Source organism: Oncorhynchus nerka, linkage group LG20, assembly GCF_034236695.1.
Source record: "Oncorhynchus nerka isolate Pitt River linkage group LG20, Oner_Uvic_2.0, whole genome shotgun sequence".
Classification (NCBI taxonomy): domain Eukaryota; kingdom Metazoa; phylum Chordata; class Actinopteri; order Salmoniformes; family Salmonidae; genus Oncorhynchus; species Oncorhynchus nerka.
Genome location: NC_088415.1, coordinates 30,473,792 through 30,495,813, shown reverse-complemented (window position 1 = coordinate 30,495,813; position 22,022 = coordinate 30,473,792). Strand labels below are relative to the sequence as shown.

The following is a 22,022-nucleotide window of genomic DNA, read 5'->3' as shown; positions in this document are numbered from 1 at the left end:
CAGATGAGCTTCCCTGAGACGGTTTCTGACAGTTTGTGCTGAAAGTTTCCAGTTGTGCAAATCCTCAGTTTCATAAGCTCTCCGGGTGACTGGTCTAACGATCCCCAGGTGAAGAAGCCGGATGTGGAGGTCCTGGGCTGGCATGGTTATAAGTGGTCTGTGGTTGTGAGGCCGGTTAAACATACTACTAAATTTGAATAAATTACATTGGAGGCGGCTTATGGTCGAGAAATTTAACAGTTCTGGTGGACATTCCTGCAGTCAGCATGCCAATTGTACGCTCCCTCAACTTGAGACATCTGTGGCAGTGTGTGTGAGACAAAACTGCTCATTTTAGTGGCCTTTTATTGTCCCCAGCACAAGGTGCGTCTGTTTTAATGATCATGTTGTTTAATCAGCTTCTTGATATTCCACACCCATCAGGTGGATAGATTATTTTAGCAAAGGAGAAATGCTCAAACAGGGATGTAAATAAATGTGTGCCCAAAATTTAAGAGAAATTAGCTTTTTGTGCATATGGAACTTTTCTGTGATCTTTTATTTCAGCTCATGAAACATGGAACCAACATGTTGTTTATACTGTAGGTGTCATGCATTGATGCAGTAGCTTTTAGAATGCATTACCCATGGCATAAAGTAGCCAGGCTAGTTACATTTATTTGAAATTCCTGGACAAAATTTAGAAAGGTTTGAGGCTACCCTGTGTCAGTGAGCTCTAACTTCAATGAAAAGTATATTGTTCACATAATACATAACAGAAACAATGCCAGCAGTGTATCGAATACTCCCTTGGACACAATGTAGTTTTACATCTAGATTCTATATACTACTTACCACAGAACAAAAGGGTTTATTGTGCACATATGAAAATGCATTACAAAAAAACAGACCTAAAACATGATTGTTTTGAGGGTATTGTTTAGACAATGTACATACATTAAAATATGTGCCCAAGTGAGTGAGGTCCCCGTTTTGAACAAGCAATGTTTGAGTGAAGGTGTGCTTTGAAATATAATTCCTAGAACGGACATTCCATTCAAGTCAATGTGTGAAAATGCAGTTGTCTAAGGGCTTTCCTCTTCTGGTAATTCTGTTTCTATGGTTGTGTGTTCTCTGTGCTAATACCCAGTGCTTCTATGTGCGGATGGGGGCATCACCCTCAGAAGCGCACTCGTACCCTCCAGGAGTAGTTGGTGAGGACCTTGTTCTTTTTCCTCACGATGCAGGTGTATGTGCCCTCGTTGATGGCGTTGGCCACGATACTGATGTGGTCGTCTTTTAGGGAGATGTAGCCAGGGTGGGAGTACTCCAGAATCTCTCCGTCCTTGTACCAGCTACAGAAACAGTAAAAATACATTTAAATTCAGTCCATGGTTGGTATATGATTTATTAGAATTGATATTGGGATAAATAAGACATACTCACTATACTTTGCCTGCCTTTGCTGCAATTTTCTTCCCACATCGGAAGGTGAGCTTCTTCCCCTCAGCCACCAGCTTGTGTTTGGTCCGTTGGGGGGTGGGCGTGGGGGCCACAGTGGGGAAGGGGAACTCTGAGGAAAGTTAGGGAACACAAGGTTAAAGGCTGGGGTATCCACTTCTGTATAGTCTTCGTCTTAACCAGACATGACTCGGTGTGGTATGGCATTCATTTCACAAAAGGATGTTAATGTCTTTTCATGAAATGTTTACTCCAAAAAGTAAACAAAGAAGCGCCCAGAAAATGTCTTCTTAGTTATTGTTTAATCTGATCTGGACCATACTTAAAATTATCCCCCAAGACATACACACTCAAACTAAGCATAAAAGCTATCTGCCTACATGTGCATCAAAAAACTTCATGGCAACTCCATTGTAGATGTTTTAAGGACATTCTCTATCTAGTTAATTTACCCAAGTGCTACGGCCATTTGATGAGTGTAAACACGATGTTGTGCCTCATGATCAGTTGGAAGTCTGTTTAAAAGGCAGCCACTAGTTTGGGCCGCAGAAATCCCAAATTGACCTTCCACGTCTAACACTCAAGCCACAGTCTGAAATTCCAGTGGTTTGGAGTCATACTGGAATTTTCCACAGCCGTACAACGTCTCCCAATCAACAATGAGGAACAGATTAGGAGCCAGGAATGGTATCCTTTCTCTTCTCCACATTCTCCCTTGTTACGCATATAAAACGGACAAACCCACAATCTATGGCTGCCATGGCGAGGAGGAGTCATATCCTGTTGTGCAACCGGAGGCCTCGGCCCTGATGAGACTGGTTGCGGAGGTTATGGGGATTTAAGCTGTCGAGGTGCTTCACTAAGACGCTCTGCTCGCTTGCTATAAAGCAGACCAAAATCCATCCAGAGGTAATTATTTCTGAATGAGTCTCATCCAGTGGCAAGTATCTAATCTGACTTTAAATCCGAAGGGCTGCAAACCCTCATCATGGTTCTGCATGGCTGGACTTTGTTGGCTGCGTTACAATGCATTGGCAAATGGTACAGATGCTATTCCTTGTACCAGTAGATTGGGAGTAATCTTTTTTTCCTTTGCAGTGCTGCTCTTACCGTAACAGAAATCACAGCTCGAGGGGCAGTGCTTCTGCATGAGCTTGCGCTTGCTGTCGCAATAGCCTTTCCTCGCCCAGGCTGGACAGATAAATAATCTATCCAAACATCCTACAGGGGAGGAGGAAAGAGGGATGAGAGTGCTAATTTCAGTCTACAGAAAGGAATTTGGGATGACAATCTGACTTCACATCTATAATGACTCTCACACTGTATTAAAGGTTCAACAATACTCATTAAGGCCACGTTTACTTGCAGCAGGTAGTAAATCAATTATTTGTGAAGCATCTATATAGTGCTTAGGAAGAAATCATGAATAGTCTATAAAGTCTGTATGAATTGGTTGTTTAAAGTGGGACCATTATTTTAAATGAAGATTTATTTAAGTTGAAAGATATACGACCGCTGATCGTTTTGTGCTACACAACAATATGACACGGTTTATTGTCTGTTTTACAGGGCACTTTGCTTGTGGGTGCTTGGCTTTACCATAGAGTCGGTGCAGGCCCCACACCTCGTCCTGTGTGATGAGCTTGCGCCCCGTTAGAGTTGCGTTCAGGTGCATGATGGCCTTGGGGTTCAGGGAGTGCATGAGGCCCAGGACGTGGCCAATCTCGTGAGCCGCTACATGGACCAAGTCTGTCAGCCACACCCCTGCACAAACCAACAACACAAAACAGTTCATTCTGTCTTAGTAATTGGGGTGCATCTCAATAGTCGAAAGTAGCTAAAGTCATTTCCCTCATCCACTGAACTATACACATGAAAGCTAGTTCAAAGTGGCATAACAACATATGGCTTTCACCTATACCTGTCTTTTCAGATCAGTGTCGATGAAGCAGACGGCTACTGAGACACGGTTAATCTAACAACAACGGCAAACTCAAACTACGCTTCTAAATTCACAGTATCTTCCAACCATAACACAATTAGGCACAGTATTACACTGTGGACTATTCCAGCTTCAAGACATAATTACCAACTACAGTGTGCATGATTTTCACTTTACAACCCTGTGCATTTGACTAATTCAACTGGACATCCAGCAAGTAGCTTTGGTGCTGAGGGCACAACAGCAGCTTACAAAAATCAGGAAAGAGATCAACCAAGGTGCCTGCCTTTTTTCCAGCTGAAGCGCATGTTTCCCAGAATCCAATACTCATGGTCGTCAAAGTGGATCTCGCCCGTCGGAGGGAAGAAAGCATGTGCCAGTTCGCCGGTGATGCCGTCGAAACAGTGGTGCAAGTAGGACTGCAGACAGTCTGTGTGGTTGATGGGGTAGAAGCCTGCCAAAAAGAGACAGAGCTGTGCCTCAGACAGCGCAACCAAGAGGGGAACCTCTCCAGCCTCTATCTCATTCTACATACAATAGAGTCTAGAAGATGATGGATTTCAAACTTCTTAACCCACTGAGGATGACTGTCATTTTTCACACTTGCATCAAGTATTTATGCTGGAACAAGACTCCCAGATCATGGTACTCCCACTCTGATGGCTTCAGCATGATTTAGATCATTTTAAAATGATTACACATGCTTGGAAGGTGTACAGGACTCTTTATCATACAAATAGAGCCATGAATCATGCTGAACATAGATAACTAGACAGTAGAGGGAGATTTGTTCATTTCAAATGCTTAGGGCATTTCAAACACATGTCACTGTATAGTCCTACTATATTATATGCCAGTCATCATGCCTGATATACTTTAGGTGGGGGCACAACAACATATACCTATCTTGATGTCTGCCTCCTGGTCAGCGGGCACCTCTCTAAAGCTGAAGGGCGAGACATCACTCCACATAGTGAAGGCTTTGGCAATGCCACGGCGCGTGTCACTGGCATTCATCAGGTTCCTTGGGAAAGAGAGCAGCCTGCACAGACACAATGCCATTATCTGGGGAAACCACTTGGCATATTACAACAGCAGAAATCAGTAAAAGCAATTGGAGCTATCATAAAGCTCTAAGACAGCTGTCCCTTGTAAATATGTCTGAAGTCAATTCAAACAGCATTTCCTTTTGTTTTTAGACAGTAAATGTTTGGTAAGAAAGGAGGGTGAAATAAAATAATCTCCAAACTTGTAAGTGAGCTTGAACTTGTCCCATTTGAGTTTCTCAGGGGTGAGGGTGTAGCGCTTGTTCCTGGAGAGGTGGAGAACCTGCGTGCGGGCATCTTTGCGAATCCCAATCATTAACACACCAGAGGTGTGAACTTCTTCCTTGGACAAAAAAAATTGTAGATTAACCACCAGAGATTTGGCGCTACCAGTTAGGAGCGAGGAGAGGAGTTTCAACCTACTGGACATGTCACATCAACATCCAGATGTAATTTATATTTATGACCGGGATCTGGATTCCCAGCAAACAAATGTTGGTTTCCAAAACTTTGTGTGAAAGTTATTTTTCAAAGGAAAACCTTTAGGAAACATTACAGATATATTCTGTGTTCACTGGGTTGGCCTTAAGTGAGCCTTTTTAAATGTTTTATTATACTGAACAAAAATATAAACGCAACATGTAAATTATTAGTCCCATGTTTCATGAGCTGAAATAAAAGATCCTAGAAATGTTACATACACACAAAAAGCTTATTTCTCTAAAATGTTGTACACAAATTTGTTTACATCCCTGTTAGTGAGCATTTCTTCTTTGCCAAGATAATCCATCCACTTGACAGGTGTGGCATATCAAGAAGCTGATTAAACAGCACAATCGTTAAACAGGTGCACCTTGTGCATGGGACAATAAAAGGCCACTCTAACGTGTGATGTTTTGTCACACAACACAATGCCACACATGTTGCCAGAAAAATGAATGTTAATTTCTCTTCCTCCAACATCGTTTTAGAGAATTTGGCAGAAAGTCCAACTTGCCTCAAACACAGACCACGTGTATGGTGCCGTGTGGGTGAGAAGTTTGTTGGTGTCAACATTGTGAACTGAGTACTCCATGGCGGCAGCGGAGTTATGGTATGGGCAGGCATAAGCTACAGGCAACAAATACTATTGCATTTTATCTATGTCAATTTGAATGCACAAAGATACCGTGACAAGATCCTGAGGCCCATTGTCGTGCCATTCATCCGCCGCCATCACCTCATGTTTCAGCATGATAATGCATGGCCCCATGTCACAAGGGTCTGTAAACAATTCCTGGAGGTTGAACATTTCCATGGTCTGCATACTCACCAGATATGTTACTCATTGAGCATGTTTGGGATGCTCTTGATCGACATGTACAACAGCGTTTTCCAGATCAACTTGTACGACAATGTTTTCCAGTTTCCACCAATATCCAGGAACTTCGCACAGTCATTGAAGAAGAGTGGGACAACAGGCCACAATCAACAGCCTGATCAACTCTATGTGAAGGAGATATGTCTCGCTGCTTGAGGCAAATGGTGGTCACACCAGATACTGACTGGTTTTCTGATCCACACCCCTACTTTTTTAAAAAGGTATCTGTGACCAACAGATGCATATCTGTATTCCCAGTCATGTGAACTCCATAGATTAGGACCAAATTAATTTATTGCTAATTGACTGATTTCCTTATTTGAACTGTAACTAAGTAAAATCTTTGAAATTGTTGCATGTTGCGTTTTAGATTTTTGTTCAGTAGGTAATTAACCTAGTGTTTGCCTTTGTGTTTATGAACTACACATAGCTAGTGCTTAGTATTTTATCACTCTTAGTGTTCCTGTCTTCGTGGTTGACTGACAGATTATTAAGATATGACTGACTTGATCCAGTGTCTGAACCAGACCACAGAACCAAGGACCAGGAGAATATTGCTAACAACATGAGATGGAATAACAGAAGTATTCATGGAAGGAACTTGAGAAACTGGACAAAAACAGTGGAGATCCCCGATAAGTAAAACGTAGTAACACTTTACTTGAAGGGGGTATACATAAAGCATGAATAAAACCTTTATGATACTAGTCATTACACCTTCATTCATGTGTCTGCAGTATCATTCATTAAAAAATGCATAACACATTTATTCAACGTCATTTGCCTTTTTACTGCCACAGCACCCAACCCTCTGACACACTTCAAGTAGCAGGCTGAGAGCAGCACAGAATGAACGTTGTACTGTAATCTACTTACACTGTTAGTTGAACTGACAGTTGTGATTCATGGCGTTAATTTATACAGCATTTATAGTTATAATGTTCCAAATCTAAACAATCAACAGTTCCATGCTGCAAGGGTTCTGGTTTGACGAGACCAGCTGAGGACACTCAACTCTATTGTGATTCTGCAGTTTCTAGAGCTATTATCCCAATGCCTTGCATGTGAATGTTACATGTTACATTTTCATGCAAGGGCATTCCATTTTGTAGAAAAGGAAGTGGTCAGCAGTAAAACTGCTCTCCAAACTTTAAGTATGATACATTTTGCAGGTACAATATGTCTGATGTCCCTTTGGGGAGGGGCAAATGAGACTCTCCAAATAATAACACAAGGATTCTATTCTTGTTTTACAGCTGTGAAAGGCCAGCTATAGGTGCTTACTGTTTAAGAGTGTTTAGAAATATGTTGTGACTTTGTTTTTATATAATACTAATAGAATGTAAAATGTACAGTTACAGTATACACTACCGTTCAAAAGTTTGGGGTCACTTAGAAATGTCCTTGTTTTTGAAAAATAACATCAAATTGATCAGAAATACAGTGTAGACATTAAGGTTGTAATTGACTATTGTAGCTGGAAACGGCAGATTTTTTATGGAATATCTACATAGGTGTACAGAGGCCCGTTACCAGCAACCATCACTCCTGTGTTCCAATGGCACGTTGCATTAGCTAATCCAACTCGCCAGTCTAAACACCAGTCTCAACATCAACAGTGAAGAGGCGACTCCAGGATGCTGGCTTTCTAGAAAGAGTTCCTCTGTCCAGTGTCTGTGTTATTTTGACAATCTTAATATTTTCTTTTTATTGGCCAGTCTCTGATATGGCTTTTTCTTTGCAACTCTGTCTAGAAGGCCAACATCCTGTAGTCGCCTCTTCACTGTTGACGTTGAGACTTGTGTTTTGCAGGTACTATTTAATGAATCTGCCAGTTGAGGACTTGTGACGTGTCTGTTTCTCAACTAGACACTCTAATGTACTTGTCCTCTTGCTCAGTTGTGCACCGGGACCTCCCACTCCTCTTTCTATTCTGGTTAGAGACAGTTTGGGCTGTTCTGTGAAGGGAGTAGTACACAGCGTTGTACGAGATCTTCAGTTTCTTGGCAATTTCTCGCATTGGAATAGTGTTAATTTCTCAGAACAAGAATAGACTGACGAGTTTCAGAAGAAAGGTCTTTGTTTCTGGCCATTTTGAGTCTGTAATCGAACCCACAAATGCTGATGCTCCAGATACTCAACTAGTCTAAAGAAGGACCGCTTTATTGCTTCTTTAATCAGAACAACAGTTTTCAGCTGTGCTAACAATAATTGCAAAAGGGTTTTCTAATCATCAATTGGCTTTTTAAAATGATAAACTTGGATTAGCTAACACAACGTGCCATTGGAACACAGGAGTGATGGTTGCTGATAATGGGCCTCTGTAGCCTTTGTAGATATTCCATAAAAAATCTGCCGTTTCCAGCTACAATAGTCATTTACAACATTAACATTAACAATGTCTACACATCAATTTGATGTTATTTTAATGGACAAAAAATGTGCTTTTCTTTAAAAAAATAAGGACATTTCTAAGTGACCCCAAACTTTTGAACAGTAGTGTACACTTTGACTGATTATCCAATAACTTTAGGTGACTTCATTATCGGGGACTTTTATGACAAGTGAATAAGCTAATTTAGCCTATCTACAGATCTACTCCACAGTCCTTATCATCAACGATAAGGGATTGGACCAACATGACCTGACCAAGTTCAACATTTACATACAAATACAGTGGAAATACAACCCCCAAAAATGGCTATTTCTAAAAATATGAATTTATACTATTAAAATATCTATATGAAAATTAAATATTTTTTCTCCGAGAAATAATGTAGATACTATATGTAAAGGACGTCACGCTGCTTGCCACGCTGCTGATTCAGCCCATACCTGGCGCTAACTCGGGGCCTCTGCCATGCTAGCACACGTGACCGCCCTCCTGAAGTGTCTTACCAGTCGGAAAAAGCTATTCGCTGGCACAAGTGGGGACACTTCAGGCTGAGGAGTAAGTTTCACACATCCCCATGTGCTACATATGCATTCCTTTTTTAATGTTCCTCAATCCTCAGGAAAACAAGGGCTATGCCAAGAGCTGAGGCCTAGACACCAGGACGAACACCAGAGGAGCCCTGCAGAAGACTGAAGTCTTCCTGCCACACTGATAACAGAGTCAAGGAAACATGCACTACAAAAGAAGAGGACATAGCCTAGAAGTTGGAGCAGGCATTCCACTTAAATTGGAGCAATGTGAGAACAGTCCATGATTTCTTGAAGCTACATGTTGTTCTAAGCTGTACCATTTGCTACACCATTTCTTCCTATGGAAAACAACTGAAAATGTTCCAAAACAAGTGCACTAGAGATAACATTTAGAACCTGATCATCAGTGCTCGACCAACATGCTAAGCTCCTCTTACTGTGCTCTCCTTTGAAGATTCCCAAACTGTTTGCCCCTGGTTTATTAATCAAGGATTCTGAGAAGTCTGCATTTGACTTAGTGTGAATTAATGAACAATATAAGATACTTTTAGAATAGCTAACTTGGTATAAGTGAGGGTTAAGACTTCATCCAGCCAGATCAAAACAGTTTTATTGTGGCTACAATGCAATAAGAATAGTTGGTTTTTCCTCAACTGGGACAAAAATCAGGGCAAAACCAAGGATTGCTCCAATTATATAATATGAATAGGCTACATTATAAATTATATGTATAATTACTGATTATATGAAGGAATTTCAGTCTGATGAAGTTGAACCAAAAATGTGATTTATATTACAATTAAATTGTATTTATTTATTATTTGCTCATTTGTCACCAATCAGGTAGACACTGAAAAAAACTAGTCAAAATAAAATGAAAATATTGTTGCCCTAAACGGGTTTAATCATCCAGCATCTTGATCATAATTTATTCCAGCATAACCTGTTCAGTATAGAAACTGAATGAAGTATTCAGCAGTGCAATTAAAGGAGGTATCAAGTTAGAAAGTTGAATTCTCACACCATACCTCTATTCTCCAGGTGGGAAACGCCGTGGTTTCTTGCATCCCTTCAAACAGAATCCCAAGCACCGCCACAGCCAGCAGAAGAGCACTGAAGTCGCCTCTTTGTAAACTTCTGAACGTCTGACACACCATCGTTGCGATATCACCTTCCATAAAAAAAATCCCTAAACAAAGACAGACTAGTCAATTTCACCACCATCTATCCGCATGGATATCAATGGCCATCCAATGCATCATTTTATTTGACAAATTAATTTTAAATTGAGGATAACGGAGGATAACGGTGTTAAGGCTGGAATCCTTGGTCACCCGCCGCCAGCTCCAGGCTGCATCAAACGTTGCAGCTTTCTATACAACCTTCGGCCGCAGCGCTATTCCGCAGTCTGCCAAATGGTTTCACATTACTTTAAATGGAGGTCAGAGTTTGACAAGTTTAAATGGAAAGGATACCAGTGCACGTAGTCGACAATCTTAAATTTTGATTTAACTATTCTTTTTGCAAGTCGAAAATCTTATATTTTGATTGAACTATTATTTTTCCATGCTTATTAATCTAGAAGTTCATAACAGAGATTTGATCATGGATTTAAAAAAATGTAGGCCTGCTCAAATACCTATGTGTGGGTCTCTCATTTTAGCTGAGGAATACGCATAGGGCAATAGGTTGACTTTCATTTTTATTGAACCTTATTTAAATATTTTCTGACTCTTAATTAAAAATGCTATATTTTTTTGCTCTAATTGCATAGGAAACGGGTATATCTGTGACAGGCTATTGCCTGATGCAAGCAACAAATATTTCTCAAATTATATTTTAATTTGAGTAAATTACCTACATCAAATGAATTGTGAAAATGTATGTCAGTAGGCCTATGCTGATAGGCATATATTCTACAGATCTGTGTAAAACTCGTGCGTTTGTGAAGGCCCAAAACACGCAATTTGAGTCTGGGCTGCATTCGTATTCAGCAACGTTCAAAAATGATTGGAAAACAAATTGCTTCACAAGTGTTTTTTAAGAGAGTATGGTATTTGCCCTGCGATGATGGTCTGAATTTAGTTGAACGTTTTCCCCCGTTTACGAATCTGGGTGGGATAGTGAGAGATCGCACTGAACCACCACCAGAGAATCAATAACTTCCTGGCCTGCCTTAGTATTTCTAATACATCCGTTGGTGCGAGTGTAAAAATAAGCGATATTTTAAATCCCACATTTTTCAAGATATTTTTCTTATTTTATTTAAATGTTCTTATTGGGGAAAGGCTTCTTCTTGCACATGTCATCTACAACACCCGGAACGCAGATCACATTGAAGTGTGTTTCTAACGGCGCCTATTTACGTCTGCACTCACTCAATAGGGTTGGACGAAATGTCGTCCGTCAGGGTTAACTGTGATCAGCCAGTGAAATATTCTCGAAATTGACACGTAGCAAGTTTACCAATGGAGTAGGGTCAGCCCTGTGGTTAGGTAGCGGTCACATAAATATGTTGTTACATGGCGTGAAATAGTTTATCAGATAACGGATACATATAACAGGTAAAGTCTGGTTTCGGACACTTAATTTGGCCCTGGTTTTTGGCTTGCTAATAGCACACTGGATAGTTAGCTTTAATCCTTTAATCTATGTAGTTGACTATCCAGCAGCGCAATGCTTTAAATGCCAATTTTGCGAGGTTGTAGGGAGCAAGCAATGTGACCATCCAACAGGTGTGTTGTACAATTCACAACATGGTGCATTGAAATTCAGGTGATCCTACTAGCATATATCTAGCTACTCGGGAACTACTGGAAATAAACAGACTCGTTTGCTACCTACCTTTTAGCATGTAGTAGCACGCGTTAATCCTGCTCAACAACAGCAAAACATTCTGGTCTCACGCTCTTGCAACCCTTCAATTATGACGGACCATACAAAAACTACTCCATACTGGTTTTCAATAACTTAAAGAGCCTGTATTCTGATGCACTTGTTCATTAAATGAGATGTTCATTGTACATAAATGACATTCTATGTGTGACCTCTGTAATTCTGTTACAGGTTTACCTTCTGTTTCTTTGTTTTGTGGACCCTGGCAGAGGTATGGCTGTGGGGCAGAAACCAAGCAGTACAGAGACAATTGTTTTGGCTGGATTGAATGGACATAGTGAGACAAGGCACACCGGTTTGAATGACACTCTGCAGAATCACTCTGCCGACCAGCGAAGCTCGGGGAGGGCCAGAGTCAGACGCGACATGAGGAACAAGTGTGCTGCTTATGTGCTGGCCCTGCGGCCGTGGAGTTTCAGCGCCTCCCTCACACCGGTGGCTCTGGGCAGTGCCCTGGCCTACAAGCTGGAGGGCTCTGTGGACTTGGTCATCCTCATGGTGTGTGCCGTGGCAGTGCTGGTGGTGCACGGGGCAGGGAATCTGGTTAACACTTACTATGACTTCTCTAAAGGGATTGACCACAAGAAGAGCGACGATAGAACTCTGGTGGATGAGATCCTGGCGCCGCAGGACGTGGTCATGTTCGGAGCGCTGCTCTACTCTCTGGGCTGCTTGTGTGCCACCCTGCTCTACTTTCTCTCCACGTTGAGGATGGAGCATCTGGCCCTTATTTATTTTGGAGGGCTCTCCAGCTCTTTTCTGTACACGGGAGGTGAGCTTGGCATTAACCTGTTTCAAAATGTACTGACATTATTTCCCTCGCTTTATTTACAAGTACACACACTAATATCCAGATTCTTACGATACCTTCCTTGTCCTGTTTCCAGGCATTGGTCTTAAGTATGTGGCACTGGGGGACGTGGTGATCCTGATCACGTTTGGCCCCCTGGCGGTCATGTTTGCCCACGCTGTGCAGGTGGGTTACCTGTCTGTCCTGCCTCTGGTCTACGCCGTCCCACTGGCCCTCAACACAGAGGCTATCCTCCACAGCAACAATACCAGAGACATGGACTCTGACAAACAGGCGGGCATCGTCACTCTGGCCATTCTCATTGGGCCCACGTTGTCCTACATCCTCTTCAACCTCCTGCTGTTTGTCCCTTATGTGCTCTTCTGCATCCTGGCCACCCACTACACCATCAGCATGGCCCTGCCCCTGCTCACGTTGCCCATGGCCTTCCCCCTAGAGAGGCAGTTCCGCAGCCAGTGCTATTCCAAGATCCCCCAAAAGACAGCCAAGCTCAACCTCCTGATGGGACTTTTCTATGTCTTTGGGATCATTCTGGCACCTCAAGGCAGCTTACCGCTACTGTGATTGAATTGTAGCTTCTTTTATAGCTTTTTGTTGTTGTTGAAATGCAGACTAGTTTATGTACATCTTTGTATTTGTAATTATTTACTTGAGTTCAAAGGCTTTAATGTATTGTCTAATTTATACGTCCAGAGAAACAGTTTAGTTACTCTTCTTTAATACTGACAGATATAACCAGATGCATAACTGGTCCAGTATTTTGCATAGTTCTGTGTATCGACTGAAGTCTGAGGTGCTCAGACTCATTTGCTATAAGACTACAGTACAGAGGACATTTCAAGTCCTGATGCCTCAAAATGAGGACAGACATTGAAGAAACGGTTGCAGCGGGCCCTCAGACTTGCTACCGGTGATGCAATTCTTCAAAATGTCAATAAACAAAATCTAAACCATTTCATCTCTGTAAACTGAAATTAAATGTCTGTTTTTTTTGGTTATGTTAGGACAATAGCCTGATTTATTAGTCAGGGTTTGAGGTTAAAATTATGAATTCCAATGTTTTTATTTGGGGGGGGGTGTATGAGATGGTAGCTTTGTAATTATCAGGTTTTGCAGTCATGGTTTGGAATTTCCATTTTACTTTGTTAGACAGAGGAGTGCAACCATTAATCGATCCAGTCTATAAACAAATATGAATGAATGTACATGGATATGCCCCCAAATGATCCAAATCTCAGCCTAATTTGCATCAGACCAGTTAGTGATCTTTTAGGATTTTACTATTAAATGTATGTTTTGGGAAGTTATGGATTCATTAAGAAATGTCATCTATTGTGTTCCTCACATAATGACATTTTAAAAAAAGAATAGACTGCAAAAAATGTAATGTTTTTATTTATGTACTTCAGGTTCTTGCTGTCAGAATTTGATATTGAAATCCTTTTTGACTATTTCAGAGAAGACTATAGTTTTACATTTTTTTAAAGGGTTTTGAAATATGCATTGTAAATGGGGCCAATGCCCATTCTCTGCCACAGCTTTCTGTTGAGCTCCAAACTTCAGGTTTGAATAAGACCTCAATTCACCAATTGGAGCCAGTGCTTATCAGTTGGTGGTCTGTTGATATCTCTCTAGTGGTGTGGGGACTGTGCTTTGGCAAAGTGGGTGGGGGTATTGTCGGATGGGGCCACAGTTGCCCCCGACCCACCCCTGTCTAAGCGTCCAGTATGTATACTGCAATAGTCTATGTGCCAGTCTATGTGCTAGGGTCAGTCTGTTATATCTGGTGTAATTCTCCTGTCTTATCTGGTATCCTGTGTGAATTTTAAGTATGCTGCCTCTAATTCTCCCTCTTGTCCCGGAGGACCTGAGCCCTAGGATCATGCCTCAGGACTACCTGGCCCGATGACTCCTGGCAGTCCCCAGTCCACCTGGTTGTGCTGCTGCTCCAGCTTCAACTGTTCTGCCTGCGGCTATGGAACCCTGACCTGTTTACCGGACGTGCTACCTTGTCCCGGACCTGCTGTTTTCGACTCTCTGCTGCACCTGCTGTCTCGACCTCTGAATGCTCGGCTATGAAAAGCCAAGTGACATTTCCTCCTGAGGTACTGACCTGTTGCACTCTCTAAAACCACTGTAATTATTTTTTGACCCTGCTGGTCATCTATGAATGTTTGAACATCTTGAAGAACAATCTGGCCTTAATGGCCATGTACTCTTATCATCTCCAATCGGCACAGCCAGAAGAAGACTGGCCAGCCATCAGAGCCTGGTTCCTCTCTAGGGTTCTTCCTAGGTTCCTGCCTTTCTAGGGAGTTTTTCCTAGCCGCTGTGCTTCTACATCTGCATTGCTTGTTGTTAGGGGTTTTAGGCAGGGTTTCTATATAACACTTTGTGACATCTGCTGATGTAAAAAGGGTTTTATAAATACATTTGATTGATTGACTTGTATCCATTTGTAAATAACTTGTGTTTTATATGGAACAGGACTGGGACATGACCATTGGACTTGTCAGCCAAACTACTCAGTCTGATGGTAAGAATATGCATCATGTTAACTTACTAAATGTAGAAATGCCTTTATAGACGGTGTTGTAAAAAGCCATACCGGTATAACTTAAAAGAGCAATCTGTAGTTGCTACATAAATGTTTTCAAACTAATAATATTGTACCCATTGATTCTTGAAGAATATAACTTAGAAATGCCTCATGAGCTTAGTTCAATTGTTGTACCCCATCAGAAGCCAACATAAACCAATGTTTGTAAATAAAGTCAATGTAAACCAACACCATACACTGAGTGTACAAAACATGAACACCAGCTCTTTCCATGACAGACTGACGAAGTGAAAGTTATGATGCCTTATTGATGACACTTGTTAAATTCACTTTAATCAGTGTAGATGAAGGGGATGGGACAGGTTAAAGAAGGATTTTAAAGCCTTGAGACAATTGAGACATTAATTGTGTGTGTGCCATTCATAGGGTGAATGGGAAAGAAATAATATTGAAGTGCTTTTGAACGGGGTATGGTAGTAGGTGCCAGGCGCACCGGTTTGTGTCAAGAACTGCAACGTTGCTGTTTTTTTCACGCTCAACTGTTTCCCGTGCTTCTTGATATTAGGAAGGTGTTCTTAATGTTTTGTACACTGTATAGTCTCACTACATGGGTAAAACTAATGTTGAAAACGTGGATGGTCAGCCTTGCATCCATAGCTCTGTCTATTAATTTGAGAGTGGTTACATTTCTCCAACCCCATCCCTCAACCTTTGACCTAAACTGGGGTGGGGATGAGCTTTGTTATTGTTTCAACTGCAGATTGCCTCTTTAAAAGGCTATTTATCGCCACACCCTACCATTTAGTATAGAACTACCATTTAGTATAGAACCCCCTCTACTTATCGCTTATCTGAAAAAAAGGTACAAAGGGAGAAAAGTTATTTGTTCAACCAAACCACAGACAACCTTTTGCAGTTCTAAAGCTTCAGCCTCACCCCACCAGGTGCATAATAGCTATCCACCATTTCAATGTTTTACAACTGAAGTTGTATTTAATAATGAATAACAACTTTACAAATACATAAATATGCCACTCAGTAGATGCTTGTATCCAAAGCAAAGTTTGAGTGCATACCAGTATGTGATCCCTGCAGGATTTGAACCGTCCACCTTGTCATTGCTAGCGACAAACTCTTATAAACTGAGCCACACTGGACCAAATGCTCTTTCCTCCATCTTTCATTTCTTCCTTGAGACAATTATTGTTCTGGTTAGGCTGGGGCCTGTTCGGGAATATCTAGTCCATCTCAATAAAATAATTATACTCTCCTTGAAAAAAGAAGTCTAAACTCCATGATAAGAGAATCATCATGTCTCCTCTATTTCATTACATTTCTATCTGCACTGCTCAAAATGCTTCCACCACCTGAGTTAAGCCCCTGCTCTCATGTGGCTCTGTCATCATCCACTCATGAGCAGTTTGTCATATGCAAGTCCATTTGTGTGTTTGTACCATATGTGTTCCTGATGAAGAGGGCATGAGGTTGTTATGTTCGGCTAAGGACAGGGATGGTTTATGATACAGGCCTTGCTAAGAACAGGCTGTCTAGCCTCATCAGTGTGCTCTGCAGCAGAGCGAGATAATTGACCCATTAAAAGCACAGACGCTGAATTGGGAATAGTGAGGCGCTCGCACAATGTTTTGTCTGCATTTCTACCGTTGCTTATTACACCATTATCCAACTCTAACGTTGGATAATGGTGTCCCGTCATTTGTAATTATCAATAAGCCGAGGTCTAAAGTAATAAATTACAATGGCTCTTGTTACTGTTATTGAGTAGCTTTTCTTCTACTTTTTTAAGTAAGTCTACTTCTTGATTAAAATGTAATTTAAGGAGCAGTACTTCTATTTGAGTATGATATTTCAGTACTCTTTCCACCCTTGTTTTGACAGGTGACACCATTGACTCAAGACATCAATATTTGTCTTAAATATCAAATAAAAATTATCATTTTGAAACACTGCCTCTCAAATAATTTTCATACATATAGGTAGGGACCAGGAAATATTGGCTCAATGTGGAGACATTACCATGTGTCGACATATATAAGCTTAAGCTTAAACAGATAGGCTGCGTTTACACTAACGTGGTCTCGGGGCATTTCGTCTTATTTTGTACGTAAATCCGTGACACTCCATTTAGTATGAAATATTAGGTTACATTATGAATGGAATAGAGGTCGTACAATATCATACATCTTACCTGGACGTAAAATAGTATACGAATTGGATGAGGTAACTTTGCGGCTATAGAACCCTGACCTGTTCACCGGACGTGCTACCTGTCCCAGACTTGCTGTTTTCAACTCTCTAGAGACAGCAGAAGCGGTAGAGATACTCTGAATGATCAGCTATGAAAAGCCAACTGATATTTACTCCTGAGGTGCTGACTTGTTGCACCCTCGACAACTACTGTGATTATTATTATTTGACCATGCTGGTCATTTATGAACATTTGAACATGTTGGCAATGTTCTGTTATAATCTCCACCCGGCACAGCCAGAAGAGGACTGGCCACCCCTCATAGCCTGGTTCCTCTCTCGGTTTCTTCCTAGGTTTTGGCCTTTCTAGGGAGTTTTTCCTAGCCAACGTGCTTCTACACCTGCATTGCCTGCTGTTTGGGGTTTTAGGCTGAGTTTCTGTACAGCACTTTGATATATCAGCTGATGTAAGAAGGGCTATATAAATAAATTTGATTTGATTTCAATACATTTGACTTACCATACATCTTGGAAGACGAGACCAGGTTCCTTGTTGTGGAGAGGAGAATTTACATTGGTGGTTATGGGAACTAACAACAAAATTTGAAAAGGTTAGAACTAAAATCACAAAGTTAGGTGAATTGACCTAAGCTTAGAATAAGGGCAAAGGTTAGCTAAAGTTGTCCCCGATTCTCCTCGAACATGCAACCTTTAGATTGCTAGAAGATCGCCGATTACGCCCACCCACCCTCTTTAACCCTACTTTTGTTTCTGTCCATAGTAACTAAACCATTAGTAGGTATCAAGTCTTGGAGGGGCTCAGAAATGCATAAAGTGTTTCATATTGTAGGCTGTTTAAACAGGCAGCTCAATTGTGATCGATTGCCCAATTATTGGCAAAGGATTTGATCTGATTAGACAAAAGACCAATTCATGGAGAAAAAAAGATTAGGCTGCCTGTGTTAATGTAGTCATAATGATCTGATCTTGACCACATGACCAAAAATGTTTTTTGAAAAGACACTATATGAATTTAATCCTGGCCTGAATGAGGAAAACTCATTTGGGCAGAATTCCAGGGATCCTTCTCAATTATTCTTCCTCAATGACTTACAGAGGTGATAAGGAAGGCCTAAATTCAATTGGATCGAGCAATAACCAGCAACAGCTGACACCCACATAGCTGGCGGTGTCGGAGTGGTCAAATCTGTGAGCAGCTGCTCTTGTGATCATTGTCAGAAATCTACACCCCTCCAACTCACAAAAGTTCCGAATTAGAAAGTCTAGGCTATATAGAAATAATGACGCTCAAATTGAAAATCATTCAATTGAGGATTATATCAGTTTAATTGTGTAGATTACATCTCACATCCCAGCGTTCAAACTTGTAAACAAGGCTACAAGGGATTTCCGTTCAGCCAATGGCAATGTCCGCTTTAGGTATAATGCCGGGAGCCGCTTGTGGATTTGAAAATTAGAAAAAGTTACAATTTAACCTGGACCTCAGTCTCAAAATATGCTAATATGCTAACCTCACCAGGTGGCAGTGTAGACAATTAGGCCTAAGAACTGGCACACAGCAGCATTTAGCTGAACACACTACTACTGTGTTCAAGAGAAACACTTTAAATGTTGTCATTCAACGAGCATGAAACTTCAGTCACAAACCGTGGTTTAATTGAGCCAGAGTTACCCGCAGCGGGGCTCCTGCACCTTGGGCCCAAGGGAGAGCCAGGTGGATCCGAGCTCCAGCACATAACATTTCAAAATATTAAAGTATGATAAAACATCATGTCAATCAATCAGTTTAACTCAAAATAATACCTTTACCCAACTCTAATTACCCCAATTTACACTTATTGTGAGTAAACTAAATTTGAGTAAGAATACATGAATATACTATTTGAGTTGGATAAACATATTTCAAGTTAGATGGTTGACATGCCGGGAGGAGACAGTGACTGATTAAGCACAGAACACAATCCTTATAAAACAGTTCCATATTTATTGCAAAATATTTTTGTACAGAATACAACTGAAAAAAACATTAACATAAGAATGGACAGTAAGGCCAACAGAACTTCAAGTGCTGTACTGTACACACACCAATAGTAACATTTGTTGCTTAAATATTATGTATGTACTTCTCATAGCAAACCTCTAGTGGTATATTTCAAAACCTCCTGGTTCTTCTAAAGTATTATTACCTTTACCTGTGCACAGAGACTACTCACATGACCCCAGATGACAATATTTGATTATCTAATTCATTCAATCAGAAATGCTCGCTATACTCATGACAAAAAAAAAAATGTTTGGGCTCCACATTTTTTTTGATTGATATACTTTGGATCAGAATTCTTTAATATCAATTGTTAATCAGAAGCGCCGTCTCAAATGACATCCTATTCCCTATGTAGTGCACCACCTTTTACCAGAGCCACGCACATCCTTTTGAAGATTTGGCACTGGTGCAATGTTAGTAGTACTTCTGAGTAAACCTTACTTTCCTCTCTCCCATGCAGCTTTACAAGGCAGAGGTTACATTTTTCTGACATTCAAATGTACATCTTAATTGGCTCTCCCAAAGTTGGGATCTAATGTTACAAAACCCCTGTCACTGGAAGTTTACAATAGAAAAATTAAATAGAAGATTAAAATATATCAATTTTTTTTAATGCATAAGCCCTTCGGAAAACAAACCAAACATTACAAAGGATGATTAACGATAAAGTACAATCCAAAATGCTTTGCCAAACACAGATTGGGGAGGGTTTCTTCCAGGTAGGATGACTATGATGTGAGACAGACATCTGTTTGAGAGAAAAAAGATACATGACAAGAAAACAGAGTCCAAAGGCTGCCAAAATTCCACATTGTGACGAAATAAAGAAAAAGCAAATACATGCTCATTATTTTCTGGCTCAGCTTTGGTAGAAGTTCACACACCTCGCTTGATCAATAATCGTTCCTGTTCTGTATTGGAGGATTGATTCATCATCGTGTACAGTATCAGTGTTCTTCCTCTATTTAGAGGACACAAAGGCCTCCAGAAGTCAAAAGTCATTCTGTCCAAAAAGAGTCCAAAGTTGACCTAAACATAATGACAAACCTCTCTGCACCACCAAATGGGCTGAGCCCTGTCTGAGGCTGAGTGTGATGATGCTAGCAAGCAGGTCTGTGGGCTGTGTAGTACAACACTACACACTGAGGAGTATAACAGACGCTCAGGTTCAGATGAACAACAGACACAGGCTTCGATTATGCTTTCGATACATATCTATAAAGAACAAAGCCGATGGGTATCTGGGTGATGGTATAATGAAAATTAGTTGCACTTTGTCATCTGACAAAGTCTTTCCTTTGAAGCAGCACGCAAACCCCTCTCTACGATGGTGTAATTTAAACAATTTCATACCTAAAGCAGGAAAGGTATGTTGGACCGAAGTGAACTTATCCACAGGTCTATTCTGCTATAAAAGCTCTAGCTGTTGTGTTACCAGATCTCAACTACAAGTCCCTTAATGAAGACACACCAAATTGTCAGATGGCTCCAACGTAAAAAGGGTTGACAAAAAAAAACATTCCGTAACCTTTGATACTAGAAGTGTTTCAATGAATCAGAACCCTGAGTAGAGAAGGACATAGGCTTGGGTGAAATTTCAGCAGAAATCCTTTTTTTACTGAGCAAACACCAAAAATAATATGACTTTAGCTAAATAGAAACACCTTTAGACATAAATAACTAATTACTGGTACAGTACTAATTACTGGTACTCTTAAAACCACACATCTAACCAAACCCACAACACAGTCTTCAGCTTAGAATATGCATATACTCATGCATATATAAAGTGTGTATTTTCCCCTTGTGTACGTACAGCAAGCGTGAGGGGCTATACAGAGGAGCCTTTAGTTATACCATCACCCTCAGGAGACTAACACTGATAACAAAGAGCTTCATACGAAGGAGAGCAAACATAATACACCGGATTCAATACAGGGAGACATCAGCCAGTTCTCTGCAGCCTTGTAAACAGGGTAGGCAAGACAGGCAAACAGGGGGAACAGGGTGGGATGCAATCTAACAGGGAGTAACAGACATCCTCTTAGAGCAGCACGGGTGATGGACTATTCAGAGGGACTTCCTCCCTGGTTCGTAGGGATGTCCTCCTTGTGGACCAATGGGAATGGAGCTTGCAGCACTACTGCCTCCTCCTGACGCAACCCGCTGCGGCTGCTACACACTGGGAGCCACGGACAAAGCATTGCCGAGCATTTCAGGGGCCATGACTGGATTTGAAGAAATGAAGAAACAGGCATCAACAAAACAAAGTAATCAGTACGACCACATCCAGCTCATTGACACTTCTGGGAACCCTGGGTGCAACGTCACGCAATGGAACACAACAAAGCACAGCAGCTGAGCCAGGATGGACGATCGAGTGGCTAATCCCAAAGGACTGAGGAGCAGACTGACTGGGCCACAGGGGGAGGGGAAGAGAGGAAGAAAGGAGGAGGGCCTGGTTCAGACAAAGAGCTGGATGCGCTCCCGGATGGTCTGCCTGCAGATGGGGCAGGTCTTGAGGGCGGCGCTGCAGTCGATGCAGGAGGCGTGGCCGCACTGGAAAACCAGCTTGATATGGTTGTCGATACAGATGGGGCAGGTGATGCGCTCCTCCATCTGGCGGTAGCGTGACTGCAGCTGCTCCAGCAGGTTGTGCTGCTCGGAGTTCTCCGAGCCCGGGCTGCAGTCCACCTCTGTCTGGTCTGGAGGGAGAGGAAGGTGATGCACATCATTCACTTCAACATCACACAGTATTGTGATCTGTACTAGT

The 22,022-nt window shown here is 41.4% G+C and overlaps 3 protein-coding genes across 9 annotated transcripts in view; 1 reads left to right on the top strand and 2 right to left on the bottom strand.

Moving 5' to 3' along the window:
- Window positions 1-834: 834 nt before the first annotated feature.
- LOC115102268 (matrix metalloproteinase-23-like) lies at window positions 835-10,113 on the bottom strand. 2 transcript variants are annotated; one of them, XM_029622023.2, is made up of 8 exons: window positions 9,742-10,113; window positions 4,632-4,771; window positions 4,285-4,424; window positions 3,669-3,836; window positions 3,040-3,204; window positions 2,551-2,661; window positions 1,426-1,552; window positions 835-1,334 (listed from the first exon to the last, which is right to left on the bottom strand). In XM_029622023.2, exons 1-8 carry the CDS (start codon window positions 9,889-9,891, stop codon window positions 1,160-1,162), a joined length of 1,176 nt encoding a protein of 391 aa, XP_029477883.1. In that variant the 5' UTR covers window positions 9,892-10,113; the 3' UTR covers window positions 835-1,159. The 2 variants fall into 2 exon arrangements, with proteins under 2 accessions (XP_029477883.1, XP_029477884.1); XM_029622024.2 differs by having other exon boundaries at window positions 4,632-4,767.
- Window positions 10,114-11,067: 954 nt separating this feature from the next.
- LOC115101652 (ubiA prenyltransferase domain-containing protein 1-like) lies at window positions 11,068-13,372 on the top strand. Of its 2 annotated transcripts, none has more exons than XM_029621113.2 (3): window positions 11,068-11,277; window positions 11,780-12,380; window positions 12,496-13,372. In XM_029621113.2, the coding sequence occupies exons 2-3, from the start codon at window positions 11,822-11,824 to the stop codon at window positions 12,981-12,983; spliced, it is 1,047 nt and encodes a 348-aa protein (XP_029476973.1). In that variant the 5' UTR covers window positions 11,068-11,277; window positions 11,780-11,821; the 3' UTR covers window positions 12,984-13,372. The 2 variants fall into 2 exon arrangements, with proteins under 2 accessions (XP_029476973.1, XP_029476974.1); XM_029621114.2 differs by lacking the exon at window positions 11,068-11,277 and adding an exon at window positions 11,301-11,448.
- A 5,797-nt stretch (window positions 13,373-19,169) lies between these two features.
- Window positions 19,170-22,022, bottom strand: part of LOC115102267 (E3 ubiquitin-protein ligase MIB2-like) — a 67,012-nt gene continuing 64,159 nt past the window's right edge. For all 5 annotated transcript variants that reach the window (XM_065005408.1, XM_029622022.2, XM_065005406.1 and 2 more), the window contains one exon: window positions 19,170-21,954. In XM_065005408.1, coding sequence (XP_064861480.1) covers window positions 21,713-21,954 — 242 coding nt within the window. In that variant the 3' untranslated portion in view covers window positions 19,170-21,712. The remainder of the gene's footprint in view (window positions 21,955-22,022) is intronic.

Excerpts from the sequence above, each read along its gene's own strand:
- LOC115102268 (XM_029622023.2), bottom strand. The coding sequence starts at position 9,891 with ATGGAAGGTGATATCGCAACGATGGTGTGTCAGACGTTCAGAAGTTTA. Across the intron at positions 3,205-3,668 it reads GCGCTTCAGCTGGAAAAAAG|GGGTGTGGCTGACAGACTTG; the intron begins GCAGGCACCTTG and ends TGGTTTGTGCAG. Across the intron at positions 1,335-1,425 it reads GCAAAGGCAGGCAAAGTATA|CTGGTACAAGGACGGAGAGA; the intron begins GTGAGTATGTCT and ends CTGTTTCTGTAG.
- LOC115101652 (XM_029621113.2), top strand. The coding sequence starts at position 11,822 with ATGGCTGTGGGGCAGAAACCAAGCAGTACAGAGACAATTGTTTTGGCT. Across the intron at positions 12,381-12,495 it reads CTCTTTTCTGTACACGGGAG|GCATTGGTCTTAAGTATGTG; the intron begins GTGAGCTTGGCA and ends TCCTGTTTCCAG.